We start from the raw sequence: 25,033 nt of genomic DNA, 5'->3' as shown, positions 1-25,033 counted from the left end.
GAAGGTCACAGTAAGCTGCCTGTCGGGCGCTAGAATCCGCCACATAACGCAAGCACTCAGGTCTCTCAACAGCAGGTACAAGTATGACTCAGTCATTGTCCACGCTGGTGTCAACGACCTGAGACGTACCTCCTTGGACTACATGAAAAGGGACATCGAGGAGCTCTCTGATTATGTAGCCCAGGCAGGTATGACCCTGACCTTGAGCAGTATCCTACCTTCACCTAGAATGATGCCACAATACAGTGATAAGATGATCAGCTTTAATAATTGGCTTAAATTCTGGTGTCATTCAAAGGGGATCCAATGTCTGTCTGCCTGGGATGACATGCTGGACAAGCCACGCTGCTTTGAAGGGACGGCTTGCACCTGTCACCCTGGGCTTCCGGATATTGGCAAAGGCTCTTGCCACCCCATAGTGCCTTTTTAGGCAAGGCTCAAATTCTAAACCTACCACCCTAGAACACCAAAAGGAAAAACTAAGGGTAATGCTGCTCAATGCCAGAAGTCTCAATCTCAAGATGCACACACTCGAGGCCCTTCTCAATATGGAGAACATCGATGTCTGTGCTGTGACAGAAACCTGGTTCAAGGCTCCTGAGAGCACCCCAGCACTAACAGGTTTCACCTCATATCATGCGTTCCGGCCCCAAAATCTGGACAACACCAAGAAAGGAGGGGGGGTGTCCATATTCATAAAGGACACCCACACCTCAAGTTTGGTTGCATCGCACGATGCATCGGAGACCATCCAGGTGCAATTAACCATAGGCAAGACTGCTCTGCAATTTGTAGCATGTTACAGGCCACACTCTCAAACTCAGGAACCTCACATGGCCTTCCTGAAAACATTGGAGGGGATAAATGTATCTCCAAACACCATCATACTAGGTGACTTCAACTACCCTAATATAGACTGGGAACACTACTCAAGCCCGAACACTCTAACCCAAAGATTCCTGGAGTTCATAAACTCAAATGCCATGGAACAACTAGTCACCATCCCCACAAGAGGAGAAAACATACTTGATCTCATCATCACGAACATGGGATCAAAATGTTCAACACCGGAAGTATACCCCTCACTGGTGAGATCAGATCATAAACTAATCTCGCTGGAAGTCCTCATCCCGCCCCCACCTGAAACAAAAAGACCACAGTGAAAAACTTCTCAAAAGCCGATTTCACACTTCTAAAAACTAGTGTGGTCTCCTTTAAGGCCCCTGAGTCAGTGGTAAACATTACTCAAACCGCTGAATCACTTACAAATGCCTTCTACCAGCACCTACAGGACTGCATGGATCAGGCAATCCCAAACAAAACTAAGACTCTCTGTACCAAAGGCAAGCGTCCAGTCTGGTGGACCCCAGCCATAAACAAGCTCTACAACAAAAGAAGGAAGCTACTACAAGATAGAGCAAAATCCTTGAAAGGTAAGACACCTTTGATCATTATAAGTAAAAAACTAAGAGCTCTCATAAAATCATCCAAGGCAAATTTTGAGAGAAAAATCGCCAAGGACTCTAAAGACAATCATAAAGCCTTCTTTAGCTATGTTAGAAATCTAGGAGGAAACTCCCAGATATGCTCAGAATTAGTTCAAAATGATGTGAAAATTACTGAACCTAGACACATTGCTAACATACTGGCTGACAGGTTCAGTGCAAACTCCCCCCCCCCCAAAAGGAGAGATATCTATTCCAGAGGATTGTAGCCCCCAAACATCTCCAACGCCCAGGTGAGAACTGCCCTCACTAAGGCAAAAAACACAGCATCCATGGGACCGGATGGTGTCCCCGGCTGTGTGCTTCATGAACTCAACGAGGAATTAAACCCACAGTTAGGACAGCTGTTTAATCTTAGCCTCACCTCAGGATACGTACCCAAGGAGTGGCGCACGGTGACTGTGGTCCCACTTCATAAGGGCGGTGCCTCCACAGACCCTGGAAATTACCGCCCCATTAGCTTGACAGCCTTATCTGCAAAGCCATGGAGAGGATCATAATGGAACTCATAAATAAAGACATAGGGAACTTGCAGACTTTGGATCCAACCCAGTTTGGCTTTGTCAAAGGCAGATCCTGCCTCTTAAACTTGGTTGACTTTTTCGAGACAGTCACCAAGGCCATTGATGAGGAAAGGCAGTCCATACAGCCTACCTCGACCTGGCAAAGGCCTTCACACAATACCCCACTCAGGTATCATCAAAAACTCATCAGCTTGAATGTAAACCCATACATCACAAGATGGGTTGCAAACTGGCTAAGTGACAGAACCCACAGGGTCAGAGTTGCTGGAGCCATGTCAGACTCAAAGCCTGTCACAAGTGGTGTCCCACAGGGCTCAGTCCTGGGTCCACTCTTGTTCGGCATCTACTTTTCTGAAGTACAAGCAAACACAGGAGGGTTATGGCTGACAAAGTTTGCAGGTGACTGCAAACTGGGCGCCATAGTCGAAAATACATCTGACACAGATATCCTCCAGAAGGGCCTCACAGAAACGGATAACTGGTGCCAGAGCCATGGCCTGAAGTTAAACGCCAAAAATGCATAGTCATACCCTTCGGGAAAAACAAGGTTACCCCTAGCTACCATATAGGTGGCAATCCACTGAGCACAGAAAAAGTCATCAGGGATCTGGGGACCCAAGTTGACAGTAGCCTTTTGTTTGACACTCATGTTGCTAAAGTAGTTAGGAAAACCTTCTATATCGCCCACCTGATCATGAAGGGATTCACATCTAGATCAAGGAGGTCATCGTTCCCCTGTACTCATCACTCATTAGACCTATGATTGAGTACAATGCCCCGTTCGGAATGTATCTGACCAGACACCTGCTGCAGCTTGAAAGGCCCCAAAAGTTCCTCACCAAAAGGATAAAGGGTCTCAAAATATGTCTTATGCTGCCCGACTGAAAGAACTCCAGCTCTATTCAGTCTCATACCGCTTGCTCAGAGGTGACCTGTGCCTGACATATAAGGCCATGTCAAACCCAGATTTGATGAATATGCTTCACCTCAAAAAATCTAGATCCCTCAGAACCACAAGGGCGGGAGACTTAAACCTTGACACGGTTATAAATAGAACGTGCTGGAGGGACAGATTCATCACCCAGAGACTCCCTATGCTGTGGAACAAAATCCCGGTACATGTGAGGCAGAGCACCTCATTGGCCTTGTTCAAGAGGAATCTTGACCAATGGATGGGAGATCGCAGATATACCCCAGGGATTACTTCAGTGTCACTGCTTGACAGAGGCACAGAAAAATGATAGGCATAGTTTTTATTCAAACTAAAGGGGTGGCGAAAGCCACATAACTATGGGCTAGGCTTATAAATGCCCTTGGGCAGATAGCCTAGTATGAACCTATGAACCTATATATATATATATATATATATATATATATATATATATACATATGATGTATGCATTTTTGCATATATATATATATATGGTTTACTATCAAAATGTCGAAGTGTAAAAAAAGTGAAGTTAACATCGAAATGCAAGGTCTAATGCTTGCATATTAAATTGGTGAAAATGTCAAATCTGGTCTAATGCTTGCATATTAAATTGGTGAAAATGTCAAATCTGATGACGAATTCAGCAGATTTGACATTTTCATTGAATATTGAACATGAAGTCCATATAGGAGCACAGATAAGTGTAACTCCTTTACTGCAATCTATGTTTTTGCAGGGCAGAATTTCCCAATCTGCATTGTACCACGATCTTTACCCATATTAGCGAATGCACAGTTGCATTTGCTATGTACTTTCACTCTCATAACGTTCGGCAACACAGAAATCGGCCAACTGCTGTTCGGCATTTTCATGTTCATCAAATCGCTGAACCTACATTCTATATTCTGATAGTAAATATATGTGTATATATATATATATATATATATATATATATATATATATATATATATATATATATATATGTATGTATAAAATACATGTGTGTGTGTGTGTGTGTGTGTGTGTGTGTGTGAATAAACACACAAACGTACATCTCAGGAGTGTGGGGAACACAGCCTCTCATGTCAGAGGTGGAAGGAGGGCTTCAGCCCTGCAACACATCTTCAAAAGTATAACTCTGTGTTTCATAGTTCACTCTTTCTTATAGTTTTCAAATTGTTGGGACTGTGAATATTGAATCTTATACTTTTGATAGGGAACTTTTTTTTGCACATGGTTATTGTCTTCTGGAACATCACTGTCTGGGAGCCCCATGGCAGGCACCTTAGTTCACTTTGGTTCAGCCACGTTTTCAGTGCAAGGTGATGCTGTCTGGAACGGTAGGTGAAACAATTCAAGACAATTATTTACTTATGTTTAGATGACTGATTCTAGTGTCTCTTTCTAGTAACTTTTGGTTAGAAGCCTTCAATCTGGGTCCTTCAATGGCTTCAGACCCTTTGAGTAACAGAAAACTGGAAGGTACCTTCTCCACCCAAAGATTATGGAATCCTTTTACTGAGGTGTAATTGGATAGATTTCACTGTCAATTGCTCCTGCTCAATGAGGGAGCCTGAATGGCCATGGCATTGACCTCTTGCTGAAGAATACAGAGGCGGTTTGAAGTTCAGATACCCTTGTGCCTCATGACATCCAACTGTTTGCCTGTCTGTAAATACTGGTACTTGACTGGATAATGAAGAACAAGTAGTTGCAGAGGCATCACAATATTATGTAAACTCTGTTGAGGTCAGACCCCTGGTACAAGACTTTGGAGTGGTAGACTTTACTTATCATTGTCAAGGCAGAGTTCCCCCACTTGCATTCAAGTCCATCAGAGAGAATGATGACAGATCCCTCACTGGCAGTTGGGGAGCTCATCGGGGATGTATCTTAGTGCAGGACAAGCTTATCCCCCTAATAGAAGAGGATGCAGACAAGCTCTTGTGGTCATGCATAGCTAGACTTAAAAAGGCCCTTGTGGGCGTTAGCCTAGTAAACACCTATGAACCTATAAGCCTGTTAATGTTGTGGGTGGTATGGCTTGCCGTACAGACTCTGGAAAGGGTGTTAAAACTTGAGTCTTTCCTGCTCCAGCAGGATATGGTGAGGTATGTGAAAGAACAGAAAGGAGTACATTCTGACCTGTGCAGAAAGGTGATGGTTTGGTGCATGAAAGAACGCGAAGAAATGCATTTTTACCTGTACAGAGAAGGTTATACAGCTCTGGCAGTAGGAAGTAACCAGGACATTACCCTTGCACCATTTCACAACTTGTGGAACAAACTGTACTTCTCTTATATCCTTGTAACAGTTCACATCCTGAGAAACTAAATGTGCTTGTCCTAATCTTTCGGCTACAATTTTTCCTGCCCTGGAGTTGAAGAAAAACAAAAAATAGTACTGCTTTGTAAAGATCTCCCTGGAATAAGGCATCCCAAATATGACCTGTTCTTCATACTTAAGAATGCATTACTTTTCCATTCTGTTTAGTACTGCAGAGCATGCATGAGTCATGAACATGGGAAAATACAGGAACATAGGACCATATTAGGTAAGTGATCACAGAGACCATACGATACCTAGCCGTATACACTTTCAAACAGATAAATGTAAAAGTTCTTGTCACCCTTTTTAAGTACTAAATAGTGCTCACCTCCCAAACTGAGCAGGGACGTACATGATAACCCTGGTGTAAATTTGTGCCTGCGCATCCAGTCATAAAGATTAGCCTTAAAGGTAGCTGAGGTTGTACTTTATTTGACCTGTAGTGGTAACTTATTCCATATTCTAAGAATACGTTGAGTTAGAAACTTATCCTTCCAATGAATCTTGTGTATTTGTTGGTACAGATTTAGGTCTCCAGTGCAAGCTGGTAGTGGATGTTTTCTACTTTCCTCATTATGTCATAGATTCCTGTATGCTTTCCCATATTTTCCTCATGATTGTGTCCTTGGACCCTGGATTCAGAGAAGAAAGATCAAAACTCATTCATTTTCTACCTTAGTTAGTCAAGAAAGATGTAGTTTCATGCCCTTTGGTTAGTGGCAGTAGTTGGCAGTCCTAATACTAACCAAAATGTCCATCCATTTGCAGATGACAGCCATTTCCACCTTCTGGCTTGGCATCCTGTTGAGATTCTGTGATTCCTGTAAATCTTTTGATGGAGTTATTTCAGATAGTTGAGTCTGTAAAAAGCATTCTCCTCAGCAGATATATATATATATATATATATATATATATATATATATATATATATATATATATATATATATTCCCGGTTAGGGGTCGCCACAGCGGAACTCCGGTCCGATAATGATTGGCAGTAGAGTTTTATGTGCTGGCTTGCCAGGCCTAACGCACAATCTTCAATGAAGGAAAGCCCGTTCACGCATGTCGCCACACAGAAGACGGTCTAACTGAGAATCGAACAGGCAACATCTAACTGTGAGGCAACAACGCTACCGCAGCACCACCACCGCAGTATGTATATATATATATATATATATATATATATATATATATATATAGACACATAGTCTGCTTATCTGCATGGTTAGAATAAGCCAAAATGGTGTAAAAATTTACATTAATCATGGAGTAACTAAGACTTATGTCAAACACATCTGCGATACATGAGGGTCAGCCCACCTAAAACTAAATGCCCATGGGAGGGAAAAGTGCTTCATCCATATGGATAACCTCAAAACTAAATGCTCATGGGAGGGAAAAGTGCTTCATCCATATGGATAACCTCTTATATTTAGTAGATAAATATAAGAGGTTATCCATATGGATGAAGCACTTTTCCCTCCCATGGACATTTGGTTTTAGGTGGCCTGACCCTCATGTATCGCAGATGTGTTTGACATAAGCCTTAGTTACTCCATGATTAATGTAGATTTTCTACTAAATATAAGAGGTTATCCATATGGATGAAGCACTTTTCCCTCCCATGGGCATTTAGTTTTAGGTGGCCTGCCCCTCATGTATCGCAGATGTGTTTGACATAAGTCTTAGTTACTCCATGATTAATGTAGATTTTTACACCATTTTGGCTTGTTCTAACCATGCAGATAAGCAGACTATGTCCCAGCATGAGGCATTCTAACTAAGAATCTTGTTCTTTGTACTTGACCATTGCTATGGATTCCCTTCTCATCTTTGTGTCTTGGACTTCATGGCTGACAGGTATGCCTGCCCCCACACCCATTTGAAGCAGAATGTTTGGATGTTCTCTTTTGATGTTGTGTCAGTGGCCATTAACTACCCAGAAAGTTTCATTTGATTTTCAAGACCCCCCCATTTGACTTTCACAGCGACTGTGTGACTCCTTCAGCTACCTTGTTTTTCTTCTTAAAGGTAGTACAAGAACTACTGAAACCGGTCCGTTCAACCAGGTACTGTTGTAAAGTGACTCAAAACAAATGTGAGTAGTGAAGATGTTGATATTTATTAACCACACTTTTTTAAACAAATCAAAATAAAACAGGTTGTGTTTTCAGACCTAAACAATAAATTGTTGTCCTTCAGGTTTCTTATCCAGCATAAGGCATAGTGACAAATAAGTACCAATTCTTAATTGGGCGCATGACTCCCAGCTCATTAAAACCACTTGCATGGAAACGTCAGGTACAGTGTAATATTAACATAATTTATGTGTAGGAGGGTTAGGCTGTGAAATGAGAAGAAGGTTCATCTTGTAGTCCAAGGCTCAATTCCCTCGCTCTCTGCTTCCAAGACACTATGGTTCCAAGTGTGTTACTTTACCAGACTAAGGTTTTTGCTGTCCCTGAATAGAGAGAGAAAGAAAGCCTGATTGTATGCTGATAAATAGGTGCACTGCTTCAAGTCAAATCATTAAAAAAGTGAAATACTCATTCTGATAGTAATCCTAGATGAAATCAGATTTCTTCACTTCTTAAGCAAGTAAACAGGGAAACAAATGTATTGTGCTCTGTGAGTGTACAGTAGAATCTGCCATGCAGAGCAGCAAAGAAAAGTTGTAGCTCAATGGGGCAAATGGCAATTAAGTATTGCTGAATAGATATGGCATATTGCTGAAATAGTACATAAAGTAAATTCCAGGTAGTAATACAACCACTTAGTATAGTATCGGTCCAAGTAAAATAATGCAAATGTGACATGGTACTTGATCACAAAAAAATCATTTAGTGCAAAAACTGGTAACATAGCTTAGGAAAAAAGTACAGGACAAATATCAGAAGATTAGGAAATTGTTTTCTTTAGTCTGCATTCTTTTACTTTGTTATAAATAGTGTATTCTTTAATTCAGTAATGCATTACATTTTTAGAAACAAAACATATATAGCAGTGTATTTTCGTAGTTCCTTAATATCACTTTGTACTACTATAAGAGAACAGAATATATAGTCCATGTTTGTTACCCAGAACCTGTATGACTCATTTACTGGTATAACTTTGCTGTGCTGATAGGATCATAAGGAAGCTTTAGCTGCTGCGGCAAGTTGGACTTGTTGGTTGCTATAAATAGTTCTTGCCAATATGGTGTCATGCACTTACAATAGTCACCGTGTATTTGTATTACATTTGACATGTATCTGTAGTGTCCTTTTATGGCTCAAAGACCTAACTTTGCAGGCATTTTCCTGTCACTGTGTATGTGCGCTGGGGGGGACTTGATGATGCAGAATTGGGTGATCTTATCCCCCTCACTTTATGTTTAAATAATTAAGTCATTTCATTGATGCATCACTTATATGTGAGCACTGGGTTCACAGTGGAAACTATTTTGCATGCCTAAGACATTTGTGGCCTCACTGTGCATGTACATGCTGCAGCAGCCATCTGGAACGCAGCAAACCTCCTAACCTTCAGCTCTGTGTTGACAGGGTACTTAGCTATGTGACAGTTCTTGCATGATTTTTTTTTGGCACAATCTCCTTAAATAAGACACAAGATAGCAGTAAGATAGCTCACTGTGACTCTCCTAATGTAACTTTAAGAATTATTATAATAATTCCTTTATACCAATTCAGCTTTCCCAGAATAGAGAAACATGCAGAAGCCTTTTGTAGTAAGGACAGTGTTGTGTATGGTTTCTGAGAAAAGACAGTTGTCAGTAAAAACAGACATTGCAGAACTCCACTCTAGTGACATAGTCAAAGCACAAGACAAATGCCGCTTATTACAATCTCCTATCAAGGGTCCTCTGACCACAAACTGTTCTGAGCCCAAGCATCACAACATTTGATTGATTCACCTAAATGCAGCTGCTGCTTCAGCCAGTCCGTTTTCACTTGACCTAGTAATACCACGCTGTTTTTCCAGGGAAAACAAACAGTAAAGTATCTTTAAAATACTACATGCCATATGTGTAGAAACACCTTATTAATACAACTGTCCACTGTAAAAAATATATCTCTATCTACCTACATAATGTAGCTGTATCTATATGCTGACTTGTTATCACTTGACCATTCATTTGTTTTATGATATCCTTTTTATCCCATTTTTGGGGTGGGGGAATAGCATATCCTGGTATTTACTGACCATTTGCATGAGAACTAATCCAGAATGAGATGCCCTTCCATCACAGGTTGCACATATAATCTCATTCATGCAATGAATGCACATTTTGAGCAGTTTAGTAGATACCAGAATTGGCAAGAAACTAAGCAGCCAGTTAAGCTCCTGTGGACCCAGAAAGGACATTCCTGGGTACACAAGAAAGCACCTCTAGCCAGTAACCAACACAAAGAACCAAGTGATGCTTTTTGATACAGTAATTCTATTGCCGCCAATATTTTCTTTTTTTAATGTGCTGAGCTTTGAAACCTGGATGTGTTTGAAATGTTTCATTTTGTATTAGTGCATTATGTCAGTTAAATATTAAGTAGGAAAATTTTCATAACCAGAACCATTTATCATCAAATAGATCCAGTGTGTGTTATGTACACATGGCCTTTCTCTTTAGTAACGTCTACCTCTGTAAAATCTTTGACTATATAAATGTAACTACGCATGTGTATCAATATAAATAGAAATGTACCTACTTTGTGTTTAACTGAAACTAAATATGATGCAAAGTAAACAAATGGAGCTTTTCTCTCTGGGCCTCCACTGAAAATGTGAATTTCCTAGTCAGACTTTTCATGATAAACAGAGAGATAAATAAATAACAGTTGTCACCTACAGTTTTTCCGAGTTAGAAGAAATTAGAGTACTTAATGCACATGTATTGGCAAATTTTGGTGCCATAAGTTCTCTGCCACCATTTACTTTTAGGAGGAATCTTGTCATAATTGAGAAACAGCCACAATGAAGTAGAAGGTGGAAATCTTTGTAGCACACAAGAGATGAGAGGTGATGATATACCGATAGATTAAATAGGAAACATCTTAGTGTCTTTGGACAGCATCATCTGCAGCAGGGCATACAGCTGGGGTTATTTGCAAGTCAGTAGAGATTGGATGCTTTTCCAGTCTGTGGCAGTGTTTGGTCATTATTAATTTACTTTCTCGACATTCACTTTAATAACGAAGAAGGTTTCTTTCTGACAATTTAACTGGTGAGAGCAGCTGGCCATTTGCACAGCCATTATATCTAATAAACCTTTCCTTGTTTTCTTTTGGTCCCACCAAGTCTTGAAGTCTGCTAGTAATGAATGACAAGCACCCTTTCTTACCGCACTAGTGGTATCCTTGGTCTCATTACTGTTTCTGAGAAGTAAATTTAGCTCATTTCAGTATTGAGGGTAACTATTCGGTATCAAATCATGGTTGGTTCTTCCATCACTGTTTTTTCTTTCTCGCCAGCTTTACTTCAGAATCTGTACCTTTCAACATTTTAAAATCCCATACATTGCCCCTCCCTGAACTCACAGCTTGCAGAAAACCCTGTTTTAAGCATTGACTTGCTCTTATTCTTTGTCTTAGTGTTCTGATCAACAAAACTGCCCACAGAGCATTCAAGAATGCTCTGCTTTGTCTAATACATGTGTTTGAGATGGTTCACCTTCTAGTTAACAGATACCTCTGAAGCAGACTGTAGGAAGGAAATCCACACAATTTTGTAAAGTCAAGTGCTTTTTGTGGCAAAAAAAGTTATATATTTAAGAACAGTATAAAAACTACAGTTTCCCTACATATCAAAGGAACTGATTTGATGACTTATTTGCTTCTCGTGGGCCTTCTAGCAGTCAATACTTGGTTTCGAACTGGGTGCACTCTGAAGATAAAGTTCTTGAATCCATTTCTCAAACATATTAACAGATTGGTTATGATCAGTGACCAGCTCTTACTCTTCAGTATGTTTTAGGGTTGAGGCAAGGGCTGAATTGGGTGCCTCCAGAGACTGAACTGGTAAATAACTTCTGCTACATATTGAGGACCATAATATACAGTGTAATAACTTAGTGCATTAAGAACTGTGTGTGTGTGTATATGTATGTGTGTATATATATATATATATATATATATATATATAAACACCTGTAAATGGTTTATCGCCTAAGTCCATGTTTACACTTACCCAGGGTAACAGAACTTGTCAGAGATTTGGGATACATGGCTAGGCTTAAAAAGGCCCTTGTGGTCATTAGCCTAGTAAACACCTGTGAATATATATATATATATATATATATATATATATATATATATATATATATATATATATATATATATACACACACACACACACATATTCTGCCACTCCTTTTGAAAGGTACTCTAGTTGGCATCTGTTTAGTAGACACAATTTTGTCAACTAAACAGATGGTCAACAGCTGTTGACAAAGGTAGCAGATCGGATCATTCTCTGGGTTGGCAAATATGTCCATCATAAGCATACATTATCATTTGATAATTTGTATATTTTTAAAAGTCTAGAGTTCCACATCACCTCTCATGAATGTAAAACATCCTCTCAGTTGAGGAGATAAATCTTAGTCTTCACAATACCCTCAAACTCCCAGTCAGGGGGTATGAGGAGGAGGTAACTTTCCATGGTGGGTAAGTATTCTGCTTATCGCCCCAACACTAGCCTCCATTATTTTGTCAATGTGTTACTTATTTTTATCTGAGAAAATTTGTCAACACAGCTGGACCAATCAGGTATGTCCTTAGTAGTCTGGTGGCTGGATCTGCAAAGTTCCCATTCACTTCTTCTTCCTTGTACTGGATTATTATTATTGTAGCTGATGAACCCTAGACCTTGACTGTTAAAATAGAGGTGGGCTGTACTCCAGAAATATTGTATCACTGAACAATTGACAAAAGCTGAGTTGGGTACCTTCAGAGATCAAACGGGTGGGGAACCCGCAATATAGTGAGCGGCTTAGCATAATGTAATAACTCTGTACTTGAAGTGCTTTATATATGTATAAACATGGGTCCCCTTCAGATTATTGAATCCCACTTCATCAACATGACTTTGCCAAATGTTCAGTTCATCGAACTCCTGGAACAGCATAAATTAACCCTGAGAAAAGGACCACTTGACTGCCAGGACAAAACAACAAACAGCAAAACAAGAAGACCCTCCAATGGGGGGGGGGGCTTCACCCCCACACACCCCTAACTAAATATACCAATTCTGATATTGTACTGCTGTGGGGGAAAGGGCAAGTTTCACCATGGTCGCCAAGTGATTCTTTTCCCAGAGTTAATTTTTACTGTTCCGAGAGTTGAATGAACTGAAGCTTCAGTGAAGTCGTTTCAATGAAGTGGAATTCGATATCTGGTGCTTCGATATTTTTAAGGCACCCATATACATACATATACATATATTTGAGTATAAGGCATAACACCCAACCTCTTAATGTAAGAAATCTCAACAAAGCCTAGAAATGATGAGGGGACAAAGGCCCGAGAATATGGACAGATTTAAATATTGTGCTTACAAACTTAGAAAGTTACTAGAATAACAGGATTTGTGTTAGCATACATTTTCTGAAGGATATGAAGTCTGAAATTCAAATGTATAGCATTGTTTAATGACTGCAATCCTTAGTCATTTGCCAGAAAACTAAAAGATTTGAGGAACAGACCAAAAATATGAGGCAAAAATCTAGACATTCCATGAAAATCTGAACAGTTGAAAGGTCTGGATAAGGAAGAGTATAATCTGGTGAAAACTTTCCAACCGGGTTAAAGAACAATAGGCAGTGTTAGTGTGCAAAAGTACAGACATATCCTATACATAAAGTTGTGTTGTAAATATTTTTCCTCACACCACATCATTCAGCATAGTTAACATGCATGCTGTAAAGGAAAACTGCTGCTTTTACCTAGTTGGGTATGAATCCCCCGAGTGGCCTATACCTGCTTCATTAATGTACTGGGGAAGATCTGTCCATCTGTCTAATTCAGTGTGGACATTTACAAAGACTTCCAGCCAGACCTTCAGTGAATTTGTACTTACTGGTTTTAGGTCTTTTACTTCCATTTACTGTTTAAATGAGTAATGCAAGCGGAACATTAGTTTTGTGCTTACAAAAATGTGCTTTCAGCAATTTTACAAGTGCAGTAAGCAGTTTTAATATATTTCTCAAGAACATATTCATGGCTGAATAGAAAGCTTCTAGTCAAATGCATACAAATCTCTCTTTGCCCTTCTAATTTCTTGGAGTTCGGGAGAGTATTCAAAGATAGGCTAAACAGGATTGTGAAGGATGTAGTTACCTCATTGTGGAAGCCATCACCATGTTATACTAAGCTTAAAACCTCCCTCCCATTTTTTATTGACCGTTCACCCTCATGATATGCTATTTCTCAGAGGTCACTGCTCTGAGGATTAAACAACATTATTATTATAGCCAAAATGTACAGTGGATGTTAGTAAAACCAAAGCTGGTAATTCAAAGATGTTGATCGATGGGCTTCTGATGTTTAGGCTGGCAGGTTTTATTCTACGAAGATCAGTGGGTATATTTCAAAGTGCAAAGCTTTACCAGGACACTGGAGTTTGATACATATTTAAAAGCATTCTGATTAGCTGGTCCATCTTGAACAGAAGTTTGGCAGCAGATTAATAAGTCATTATTTCTTATTTATTCTTACCAGGAAATTGAGGGATGAATTGTTAATGACTGGGGTTAAATCATGGCACGTGTTAACCAACACAGTTTTTCATTATTCATGTCCAAATATAGTTATTCAAAGTGTCCTTCAAAGAGTGAGGTTTATATAACTAATACCAGAACTATTTAGGGTATGTACAAGTCTTAGAGCTGGCATACTTAAGTGGTGAAAAAGTACCTTAGAAGTGATACAGGACAGTTGTTTGTGAATAAATGACCACTTAATTATATTTTATGACAACCTTTGTTGTGAAGTGAAGACAAATAAAACTGGTGATAGAATTCAGAACAGCTGTTTCTCAGCATCTCATAAAAGCTTTGCCAGGCTACCAAGAACATCCGAACCATCACAACAGCCGTCACATAGACAAAAAGTCTGTATATCTGCAGTTATTAAAACATGTAATAATAAGGGGAAGATGAAATAGGAAATATAAGTAAATAGAAAGGACAGGAAACAAAGCAGGACAGAGAGGGTAAGACTGGGGGGGGGGGGGGGCTCATAGAGAGAAGGAGAAAAAGAGAGAGACTTTGCCAGGTACTGCAGCAGGAAGAAGGAAGGTGGTCTAAACAAAGGCCCATATAAATGAAAATTGTCATTTATTTAACATTTGTTTATAGGGCTACTCCAACTAGATCATCATGTATGCCCCTTTTCCTTGGAGGCCAGGAGAGAAAAGGCCAACATGCACAATACATTATAGGAAACAATCATACAGTAGAAACATAAACATAGACCACTTATAATGAGGACTACAGTATTTGTAAAATGGTAGGGAAAGTTATCATTTACATTACATAAAACAGGTCTCCAGTTCGAGGTCTGTGTGTCTGCATTGCCAAATATTGTGTATTCGTTTTGTGCTACAAAAATGTGCTTTCAGACATTTTACAAGTGCAGTTGTTGTTGTTGTTGTTTGTCTTTCGGCTTTTCCTGGTTAGGGGTCGCCACAGCAGAACTCTGGTCCACTAATGATTGGCAGTTGGTTTTTATGGTGTCGATTTGCCAGCCAGATGTCCAACCTTCAATGAAGGCACGCCCATTCAATGCATGTCTTTCAAACGCTCACTCGACCGCGGGGAGGACATGCAGACTCCACACAGAAGGCACTCCCAACCCAAGCCGAGAATCGAATGGGAGTAAACAGTTTTAATACATTTTTCAGGAGCATAAGAACATTTGTGTGTTGGCTGCCTTGTTTCTTAAACGTTATAGTGCTTTAATACATACCTTGTCATACCTTAAGTACAGTAGTAAGCAATGAAAGACAAAAGGGAGAGATACCGAGGTTTACTGAGGTCAGATGTGTGGTACAAATAAGTAACTTGATATGTAATTCTGTTTGGTACTCCCAAAAAAGGAGGGAGAGGTTACAACGTCATTTAAAAGAGTGACAGAACTTTTTATAGCATGATTGTTGTGACAGAATTTTATCAATATCCTGTTTGCCCCTTTTTGATTTCACACACCAGCTGGAATGCGTGGAACAGCTACATTGATGGCATTAGTAAATGTCCTTTTGAAGACGTACATGAGATGCCTGACCTGAGACTCAGATTGGAGTGCATCAAAAACGTACTGCAGTATTCTTTTTGCATTCCTTTTGGGTGTATATTTATTGCTTCCATTTTGGCGTTAATTGCTTTTCTTTGGTACTAAATCCTTATGCACCGTATCTACAACTTGAGTGAATAAAATGCCCTTATTTAAAAAAAAAAACTTTTTTTATCTTGTGAAATACACTGAAAATGAACTGCAGCTCCACATGTCTTATTTCATTCTTAAGATTTATTTAAAAAGAATCCATACCAGACTGAGTGTGGTATAGTATGGGTCCTAGTCTTGGCTCTGTCTAAAGAGTATTAAACTACCATTGTTCGCAAATTAAATCTTTTGGCTTTTCCCTGTTAAGGGGTCACCACAGTGGATCTCCGGTCCGCTTATGTTGTTCACAAATTAAATAGAAATAAAACAGTCATTTAGACATAAGACTGTATGCTATTTATTGCACACAAGTTTGTGCATCAGAAGAATGAAAAAAAATGTAGGATCCTGAAGTTTTTGGAACTACTGTGGATTCACATTTATTTGTTTATTTTATTACTTCTTAAATTGCAGTGGCTGGTGTTTCATTGGGGATTAAGGAACATGGAGTGAAGCTGTCACTTCAATGTAACTAGAATTTCATCCAGCAGTTTTCTTTGTGGAAGTCTGCTCTTAAGAACAAGATGCTGTCAATGTAATGTATTCTGTTTCTGACAGAACAGCCATTTTAATGCTTTAACCAAGGGAATATGTAGTGATTTAAATCTCATCAGCAGAGTTACTGTAAAAAGGAGAGAGATGCAATGAAATGCCAACAACAGAACATTATTGTTTTACTATATTAATGGCGTATTTTAAATGTTGTCTATTACCCATTTGGTTTCACTTGTCTGAAACAGAGCACCAACACTGACAAGCTGAAAGAATGTGTGAATTCAGTATTTCTGAAATATTTACATGCAGAACATTCAGCAAATAACAGTGTTAATAATCTCTGAGGGGTATAGTCTTTCAGGAGTTGCAGTACATAAGGCCTTGCTGAACAAAAGATTTTGCAGTTTGTGGAAAACAAGAACATGTATTCATTTTGATACCACACTGAGTATGTAGAAAGACTCTGCTTGCCATATATGATTCCTAGTTGAATTGTACGTGCCTTTATTTTCCTTTGGTTGTAGTTGCAGAGGCCGGGACTGTCTGTTACTCAGCTCACCATGTCTTTCTTTCCAAATATTGCTTAACTTTTCTTCCATTTACATACCTTGCTATGCAGGCTCATGAAGAGCATCTTTGCTTGCAGTAGTTCAGTGCATTTACATTTATTTATCTTTACAGTCTGTTTGAATCTGGCAGTGTTAACAACATTGCAGGATTTTTGAGAACCATGCTTCTTGTTTGTTGCTGAAGGAAAATGATGCAATGTTTTCTCTCACTTGCAGTCCTGGACGTTCGTCTGCCTGCTGCGACCATGAGATTATTATGATGAACCATGTCTACAAAGAGCGATTTCCCAAGGTAAGAAATTACTTGAGACAAGTGGCATAACAAACTGCAAATGTCGATTATGACAAATTGTTGAAATACAAGTCTATCGTGCACATGATAATAAAAATCTCTGAAAACTAGAATGTCAAACTTGTGTGATTTTCTTTTTGACTTGTTAGTAGTTTACCATTCTACATAAAAAAAAAAAAAACAAACAAACAAAAAAAAAACAGAAGAGCATCTACAATTTTGAGCCAACCTTCCCTTTCTGGGATTTTCTTTTGCCAGATTACTGGGAAAAGAAGGAATCATGGCCTAACTTATCAGGTGACCTGGCCCTATCCTTTTACTTATTCACTGTATTTACATAGTCATTTGTTCAATCTTTCCACATATTTTTATTTCCTTGTCCTACTGATGACTTTCTTATTTTATTCTATTTGCCCAGCTTTAAGATGGTCAGTGTAATGTAAATGATTGCCCTTTTCCTGTCCAGATAATTGCAGGAGTGGGTCCCCTGGCTTAGAGGTAAAACTCATGGTAGCGAGAATACAATCATCTGCCATGCTGGTTACTTGTTTAATATAGAGCTTCTCTTCACTGTGGCCTGGAATGCACATAAATATTCCCTGGGCTTAGTTTCACACAAATGGTATCAGCAGTGTGTCACAGTTTATTGTAATCATTTCACGTGCAAAATCCATATTTATACGTAATCACATCCAGATACAAGGAATCATTCGGGTCCATGGTTAAGCAGCCAGACAGAACCAGTGCCACAGTTTGATGTAGACAGGTGACTGATAAATTTGCATTTACCCACACAGTCGCATTTAAAAACGATGAACCATTTGGTGTACAATACAGCAAACAGAAGAAACTCATGTTTTTCACAATATAAAAATATCATGCACACATTTGAGAAAAAAGGCACACAAATTGATAGCAAACATGCCTGAATAAAACTCTGACCTTACAATAGTACACAGAGTATGGCTGTAATAAATTCATTCCTTTCCAATAATTGGTCATCTGCTGTACTACATTCCACTGCATAGTTAGCCCTTTATCATTGTTACGCATGCTATATTAGCAAACGTAACCGCTATTAAGGATTTAAGGAATCAGTGTAAATCATTTGTCAGGTATGTCCATCACCTTTTGACAGTGCTTACCTCTTCTACACAGCCTAAGATTGTCTGTTTTCTTACTGTTGTGGGGAAAATTGTATGTTTAGTTCCCTGTGTGAAATTAGTGAGGTACATCTTCTTCATGTTATAACATTTTTTGGATCTTAATTTTGAACACTTATTATAAAACTATTGTAAAACAATACTTCCGATTGATTTTAAAAATGTCCAAATTCTGTTTGGCAGTTTGCATTCAGTAGTATGCATTTAAGAGATGATACGCTGATTTGCTGCTTACTTTTAGTTATCTGTCCACCTCGTTTATTCCTCGGTATTCCACAAGCATGTTGATACTGACATTGGGAACTTTGTAGTTATAAATTGACTTGTTTCAGATTATTGTGATGATGATTTGTACCAAGTAAAAAACTGACTAATTATATGCAGTGGCTTTTACAATATGGTAACATTTCCTAATCTTAAGTCAGAATTTAACAGTAATGCTCTCGGAGGTTGCATTTGTTGTTTGAAATTCCCTTTCCCCATTTTTGACTTGAAGTTTGTTACAAACTTGAGATGAGAACAGTATCAGTACAAGCCACTGTTGGTTTTAACCTAGGCCATTAACACAGCTTCAGTGTTTCATAGATAAGCATAACAAACACTACAAGCCACTGTTGGATTTAACCTAGGCCGTTAACACAGCTTCACTATTTCACAGGTAAGCATAACAAGCACTACAAGCCACTGTTGGGTTTAACCTAGGCCATTAACACAGCTTCAGTGTTTCATAGATAAGCATAACAAACACTGCAAGCCACTGTTGGATTTAACCTAGGCTGTTAACACAGCTTCACTATTTCACAGATAAGCATAACAAACACTAACAAATGTTTGCGTTCATCAGATGAAAACAAAATAAGTTTTAATTTTGAGTTTATCTTCCTTTGTTTTTCTTGTAATAATTGTGCCTCCTGTCTGTAACAGAATGACACGTGACTTAGTCAAAAATTGAAGTATTCCTTATTTTCCCAGTTTCTAAAATGTTGAGCTAGGTCACTGCCATGGAACAGGGTTAGGCCTGATAGTACCTCTGTTGTTATATTGTATTGCCCATGAACTGTCACTCCAGGCAGAGAGAGAATAAGCAATTATTTTTTCCCCAAGTATCATATCTCAAGTCTTTGGCTGACCTCTTTTAACTGGCCAGTCCCATATTACAAGTCAGTTTCTGTGCTTAGACCAGGGTATGGCAAGAATAAGGTCGCGCAAAACTTCCGTGCTCTGCACCGGTGTTTATCATATATAATAAAACATACAGTAAGATTGCTGGTTGGAATGTTTCCTGTATACCTTGCTTATACAATTTTACTTTAATTTCAGTCAGCTGTTTCCTTTCATCATGCCAATGTATATTTATTGTTGATATCATATTGAAGACTTACATTTGTTGTTTTTTTCCCTTGTTTCTTAATTAGGCCACGGCTCAGATGGAAGAGCGACTTCAGGAGATTATCACAAACTACTCTCCTGACAACGTTCTTCCCTTTGCAGATGGAGTTCTCAGCTTCACACACCATCAAATCATCGAATTGGCACGAGATGCTCTAGATAAGTCTCACCAGGGCCTCATAACTTCACGCTACTTCTTTGAATTACAGGAGAAGCTGGAAAAATTGTTACAGGAGGTATGTATTACCTTACGAACATTCTCATTTTTTTACGAAGTATAAATAACAAGAAGATGAAGCTGAATGATGCTTTGAACGAGGAGAGTTGCTTAACTGATAAAAAATGCTGCATATTAAAAATTCCGACCAGACACGGGATTTAGTGTTAGAGACGTAGAGTCATCATATAATGTGGCAACAGTGTGATCCTAACTAGTGCACAGACCAAGTTACTGACTTTTATGTAATGTAAACAATAGGAGAAACAAACCTAAACTTGTCTTCTGTTTTTCACCCTGAGTTGGTACGAGTTATAAAGAGATAAAATTGCCCCTGAATTGTACTGTTATAAGTTCCATCCTTAGTATGTCAAAAATATTTTTTGATATGAAGTAGAAAATGCCAACATTGTGAAGGCCTCCACCTTTGTTTCATTACCGTCCAGTACTGTTGCTCCATGTACGCTTTCATTTGCAGGCATTATTTTAATTTTATACATTTTATGTTCTCTGTGTTTTGTTTGCTTCTTAACTGGATAAACCCATTTGGTACAAGTATATTTTTTGAGGAGAGACATACAAACACTCTCTGGCTTAAAAGACTTGCTCAGAGTCACAGACAAGGCAATTGGAGATCTTGGGAATCAAAACTCAGAACTATACAGTAAATTTTATTAATAATCCATAGTCTTAATCCTATGTACTAAACGTATACCAAATTATCATAATGTAGTTTCTAGTTTCTTCATGTGACTATATCTTAACCTTGTATTTTTATTTTTAACAGCTTTCTATTATAAATAAACAATTTTTTTGTGATTATTTTTTTTCTCTTCCTTCTTTAGTCGGCCATTTTTTTACTTTTAAGGACAGCAGGCTGTTGGATGAGCATCATTAATAGACTTCCTCCCAATCCTTATTTTGGAAATTGTTGCAGGATTAGTAGATCTCATGTCCTTACTTATTCTTCTGTCATATGACAGCCATCTGAGAGGTCTTTGTGGCTGACTTCCTTGTCGGATGGATGACCTGATGCTGTTTTTTTATCCAGTCAGGAGTGAGTTTGTCTGTTAGGACAGATGCTTTGAATTTTTTTTTTCGTGGTGTCCATTTTAATCTAGATTGTCAGCCACAGTTCCTGGGAACAAACTGTTTATGTAAAGGGTAATAATAGTGAACATTTTTTTAACAAGGCCTAAGAGGCTACTTAGTAGAAATAACTTGCTATAACTGTTTAAAAAAGGAAGAGTATTTTGCATATTGGAGTTTTATATTTATTCGCTTGCACCATAAGATAGAATGCACCCAATGTTATGTGCTCTGCGGAAAAGTAAATAGCGTTTTCATGGATAGAGTCACAACTTCTTTTTAGCTCATTAAGAACCAGAGTTGTGTTTTAAGTGTATATTTCTTTAGTCTGAGAATCTGTGAATTAGAAATCCATAACTTTTAAATGGGGCAGCATGCCTTACAAGAAAAACTCCAAACATGGACAGTTTCACTGCAATTGAAAAGGCAAGTCTTTACAAATTTCTGTGGTCTGCATTTAGGGTTATGGTATTTTTTTGTGTTTGCTGTGAGAAGGGTAGGGCTGAAAACAGAAAGGTTATCCATCTTCAGTAATGGAGCTTCATATTCACAAATTTTTTTTTTTTGCCTAATTCACTGGATGCTGTAGCACCAGTTGTATAATTCATCCCTTGACTCTGATATAGTGGAATGTTTTAAGGAAAGGAGAAAGAAAGGAAGACTGACACGTCTCATACAAATGAAGTTTTATATTTCACTTAGAAATGCATTGTTGTATTCAGATTTGAACTTCCCAGGAAGTCAAAGAAAGTCATTCTAGCAACCAGATCTTCCAGGTTGTCAGACTCCTTATTCTATCGGACGAGTGAACAGTGCTACCCTCATAGCTCTCTCAACCTCTCAGAGCAAATATTCTGGACAAAGAAATGTACAGTGGGGACATGGCCCCAAAAATAGGGACATGTTTTAAATATTGCTCTAACAAACTTAGAAAGTTGATAGAATAATATATTTTACATTAACACTGCTTTTCTGAAGGGTATAAAGTTTGAAACTCAACTGTCTGTCATTATTTTCTGACTTCAATCCTCAGTGATTTCCCTGTGATTTGCCAGGAAACCAGAATTGTATGTGGAACACACCAAAAATATGAGGCAAAAATCTGGACATTCTACGAAAGTCTAGACAGTTGAGAGGTATAGCTACCCTTCGGAGGAACCTTATTTTTATTGTTTATACCCGTGATCTCATCTGTTCATTGTCTACCCAGAACTCATGACATCAGTGAAGGATGAAACAGTACCCTGACTGGTAAACTGAAATCTTCATCCTCCGACCATGTTCTCACTTCAGTACAACAGTTCAGTACAGAGCATGCAATATTGTCACTGCTGCTTCCAACAATTGGTCAGTCCCCCAAGCTGCTATGCCATTCACCCTTCACTCATACATACTTGTTTGTCACATGTAAAGAAGAGTGTGGTTGTATATGTCATATAAGATGCATAAACTCTTCTACCTAAGGTACCTTCTTTTGTATCACCAGCAGAAAGAAATCCACTCTTTTTTAGGAGACAACAGGTCCTTTGATTTGAAGGTGTTGATTTTTATCCCACTCACTTCACACTTATCAGTAAGGTGCTCCAGTGTGTGCTAGAGATCACAGTCACTTGAGTCTAAGATGACATAATCATCTGCAGGCAGCAAAGATCCTGCCCTCATGACTCCAAACTGGTTACTGTCCATTCTTCCGCTGTACCTCTTAAACCTGATGAACAGGAAGGAAGACAAAACTCAACATTAGTGACTTAACAGGTGTAATATATACACAAAACGTTTTCATGGAATATAGAGACTGAACTGATAATATATACACAAAACGTTTTCATTAAAATATAGGGACTGAATTGATGATGTATCCAAAAGACATTCCAAGATGTATGACCATTTGCTTTCTTCTGATCCAAACAAAAAGAGTAAATAATACTGGCAAACTCCTGTTTACCCCTCCATTATCCCTTTGTGGCCAAAGAGCTCACCTGCTGTCCCATGACAAGAAAATCCTTATTTGACTTAGAGACCTGACCATCATGAATCATTTCCTGTGCAGCACCCTGGTGTAGATGAAATGAAAGAGGCTCAGATGTGTGTTGTCACTATAACTATAACATTCCCACCTGTCCTATTTTTGAAAATGGAGAGCACTATCCCATTTTGCCAATTTAGAATTGTTGTCTCTGGTTTCTACACAAGTGAAGAAGCATTACGTAAGACACACTAATAAGGTCAACTGATTTCATCAATTCTGCTTGCTTGTCATGCTCTACTGTTAAATAAAATCAAGAATTCAATACACAGGAGGTTCAGATTCAAAAGTTTACTAGTGTACACCAGGAGGCAAAAAACATACAAGTATAGAATTTTGTCTGACATGAAACAGGAAGCACACAATTTTATATAGGTTTGACATTCAAGCTGTGCCCACCTTACTGACGTGGTATGTCACAGGGCATCTACATCACTTTAGCTTACAGTCCTCTATTCATTAAATCTGCTGATGCTGTACATTTTAAAAAAGTTTTTCTCTTGTTACAATACGGCCTTGCTATCCACCTGGTCAGACATAATGTCTCTCTGTAAAGTTACTTCTTCAAGGTTTCATATCAGTTCGAATACAATAGCAGATTCAGTCTTTTAATACATATCTTTGTTCTCTGTTACACTTTCTCACACAGCTGCGTGCTATCTCAGTAATACATATACAAGGCCAAATCATCCCAGCAGGAAAGAGCAGAAGATTTCATTATTTCACACATTTAATTTCCTGACCCAGCAGATAATCACTTGTGAAAAGCATAAACATTAAAACTTGCTAAGCTGGCATCTGCCAGGGTCGAAGGTCAGCTTTGCTTCAAGCCACACTGCAGTTTCAAAACTACTTTACATTTAAACATGAATTAATTCTCTCTACTGTATGATTAATAGAATAAAATGCATTATATACTACTTTGCTTTTAAACTAGCATTTCTCATATATTCAAATACACATTTTTCTAACATTTCCCCCCCTATTAATACTTTTTATTCTATTTTGAAGTATGCATAGTGTCATTTCATCTCCCAACTTCTTCCACTTAGGATTTTCAGCTAGGTGAGTCATTTAATCTATACTTCAGAAAAAATGTCATCTGAGATCAGTCTTTCAATCTCAATATCTTGGTACAAAGTTTCAGTAACAGATACATCAATAAAATCTTTGATTAATCTTTTCATGCAGGGAATTCCACAGCAAACACATGCTCCTATTAGGAGTATACCCACACAAATGGCAATCAGAATATTCATTAGGATGGAACCCCACCCCCCAAATAGATTCTGGAAAAAGTCCGTCAGTGGGTTTGGGCCTGGTTCAGTCATGGCTGATACTTGCTGAATTACCTCTAGGTGGTTATTAATTTCATGCCTGTTATCTGGTATGTACGCACAGCATTCTTCTTTGATAAGCGCGCATGTACCACCTCTCGCCGCTAGGGTGAAGTCAAGAGCCATTCGATTTTGTAGCACAACAGTTCTCATTGCATTCAGTTCATCAGTCACCAGCTCTAGGGCAGAAAAAGTTGCATTACTCATTACTTCGAGAAGTTTCGACAACTTCCTCAGTTCCCAGATCGATTTGACTGCTCCATAGGCTGGGAATATTCCTGCCCAGGATATAACACTGTCACTCAAGTCCATATGAGTCGATTTGCTTTTGTCTTTCATGGCATTATGATCTTTCCAGCCAGCTTCGATCTTTCCGACTGGATTCACAGGTTTTTCAACTGGACCTTCAGGTTTTCGAGCTGCTTCTCTCACGTTTCGTATCTTACCCAAAGGTAATTCTGCAGTATGTCTTATTGCCGGAACCAAATAAACCAAAAAACAACTGCCGGACCAATTCTCAGGTAACCATTTATATGCCTTTTTCCCCACAAATAAAATAACAGTTTTCTACTTTAGTACTAATACGCATCAGCCCTGCATGAAACATTTTCTGATCTATAACTGACAATTGTTTAAACAAAACTGGATTTTTGCGAATGTCATTCATGGTTGTTTTCAATGAGTTCAAATATGAGTCATAATTAGTATTGCAAAAAGTATTGCCAT

The 25,033-nt window shown here is 38.6% G+C and overlaps 1 protein-coding gene across 1 annotated transcript in view; it reads left to right on the top strand.

Annotated features, from left to right (window-relative positions):
* Positions 1 to 25,033, top strand: part of LOC122795920 (microtubule-associated serine/threonine-protein kinase 4-like) — an 809,687-nt gene that overhangs the window by 287,851 nt on the left and 496,803 nt on the right. The window contains exons 6-7 of the mRNA XM_044064403.1: positions 17,011 to 17,086; positions 19,665 to 19,874. Coding sequence (XP_043920338.1) covers positions 17,011 to 17,086; positions 19,665 to 19,874 — 286 coding nt within the window. The remainder of the gene's footprint in view (positions 1 to 17,010; positions 17,087 to 19,664; positions 19,875 to 25,033) is intronic.

This window comes from Protopterus annectens, chromosome 2.part2 (genome assembly GCF_019279795.1).
Source record: "Protopterus annectens isolate FY-2018-M chromosome 2.part2, PAN1.0, whole genome shotgun sequence".
NCBI lineage: Eukaryota > Metazoa > Chordata > Ceratodontiformes > Protopteridae > Protopterus > Protopterus annectens.
This window is presented reverse-complemented; position numbering and strand designations above follow the sequence as displayed.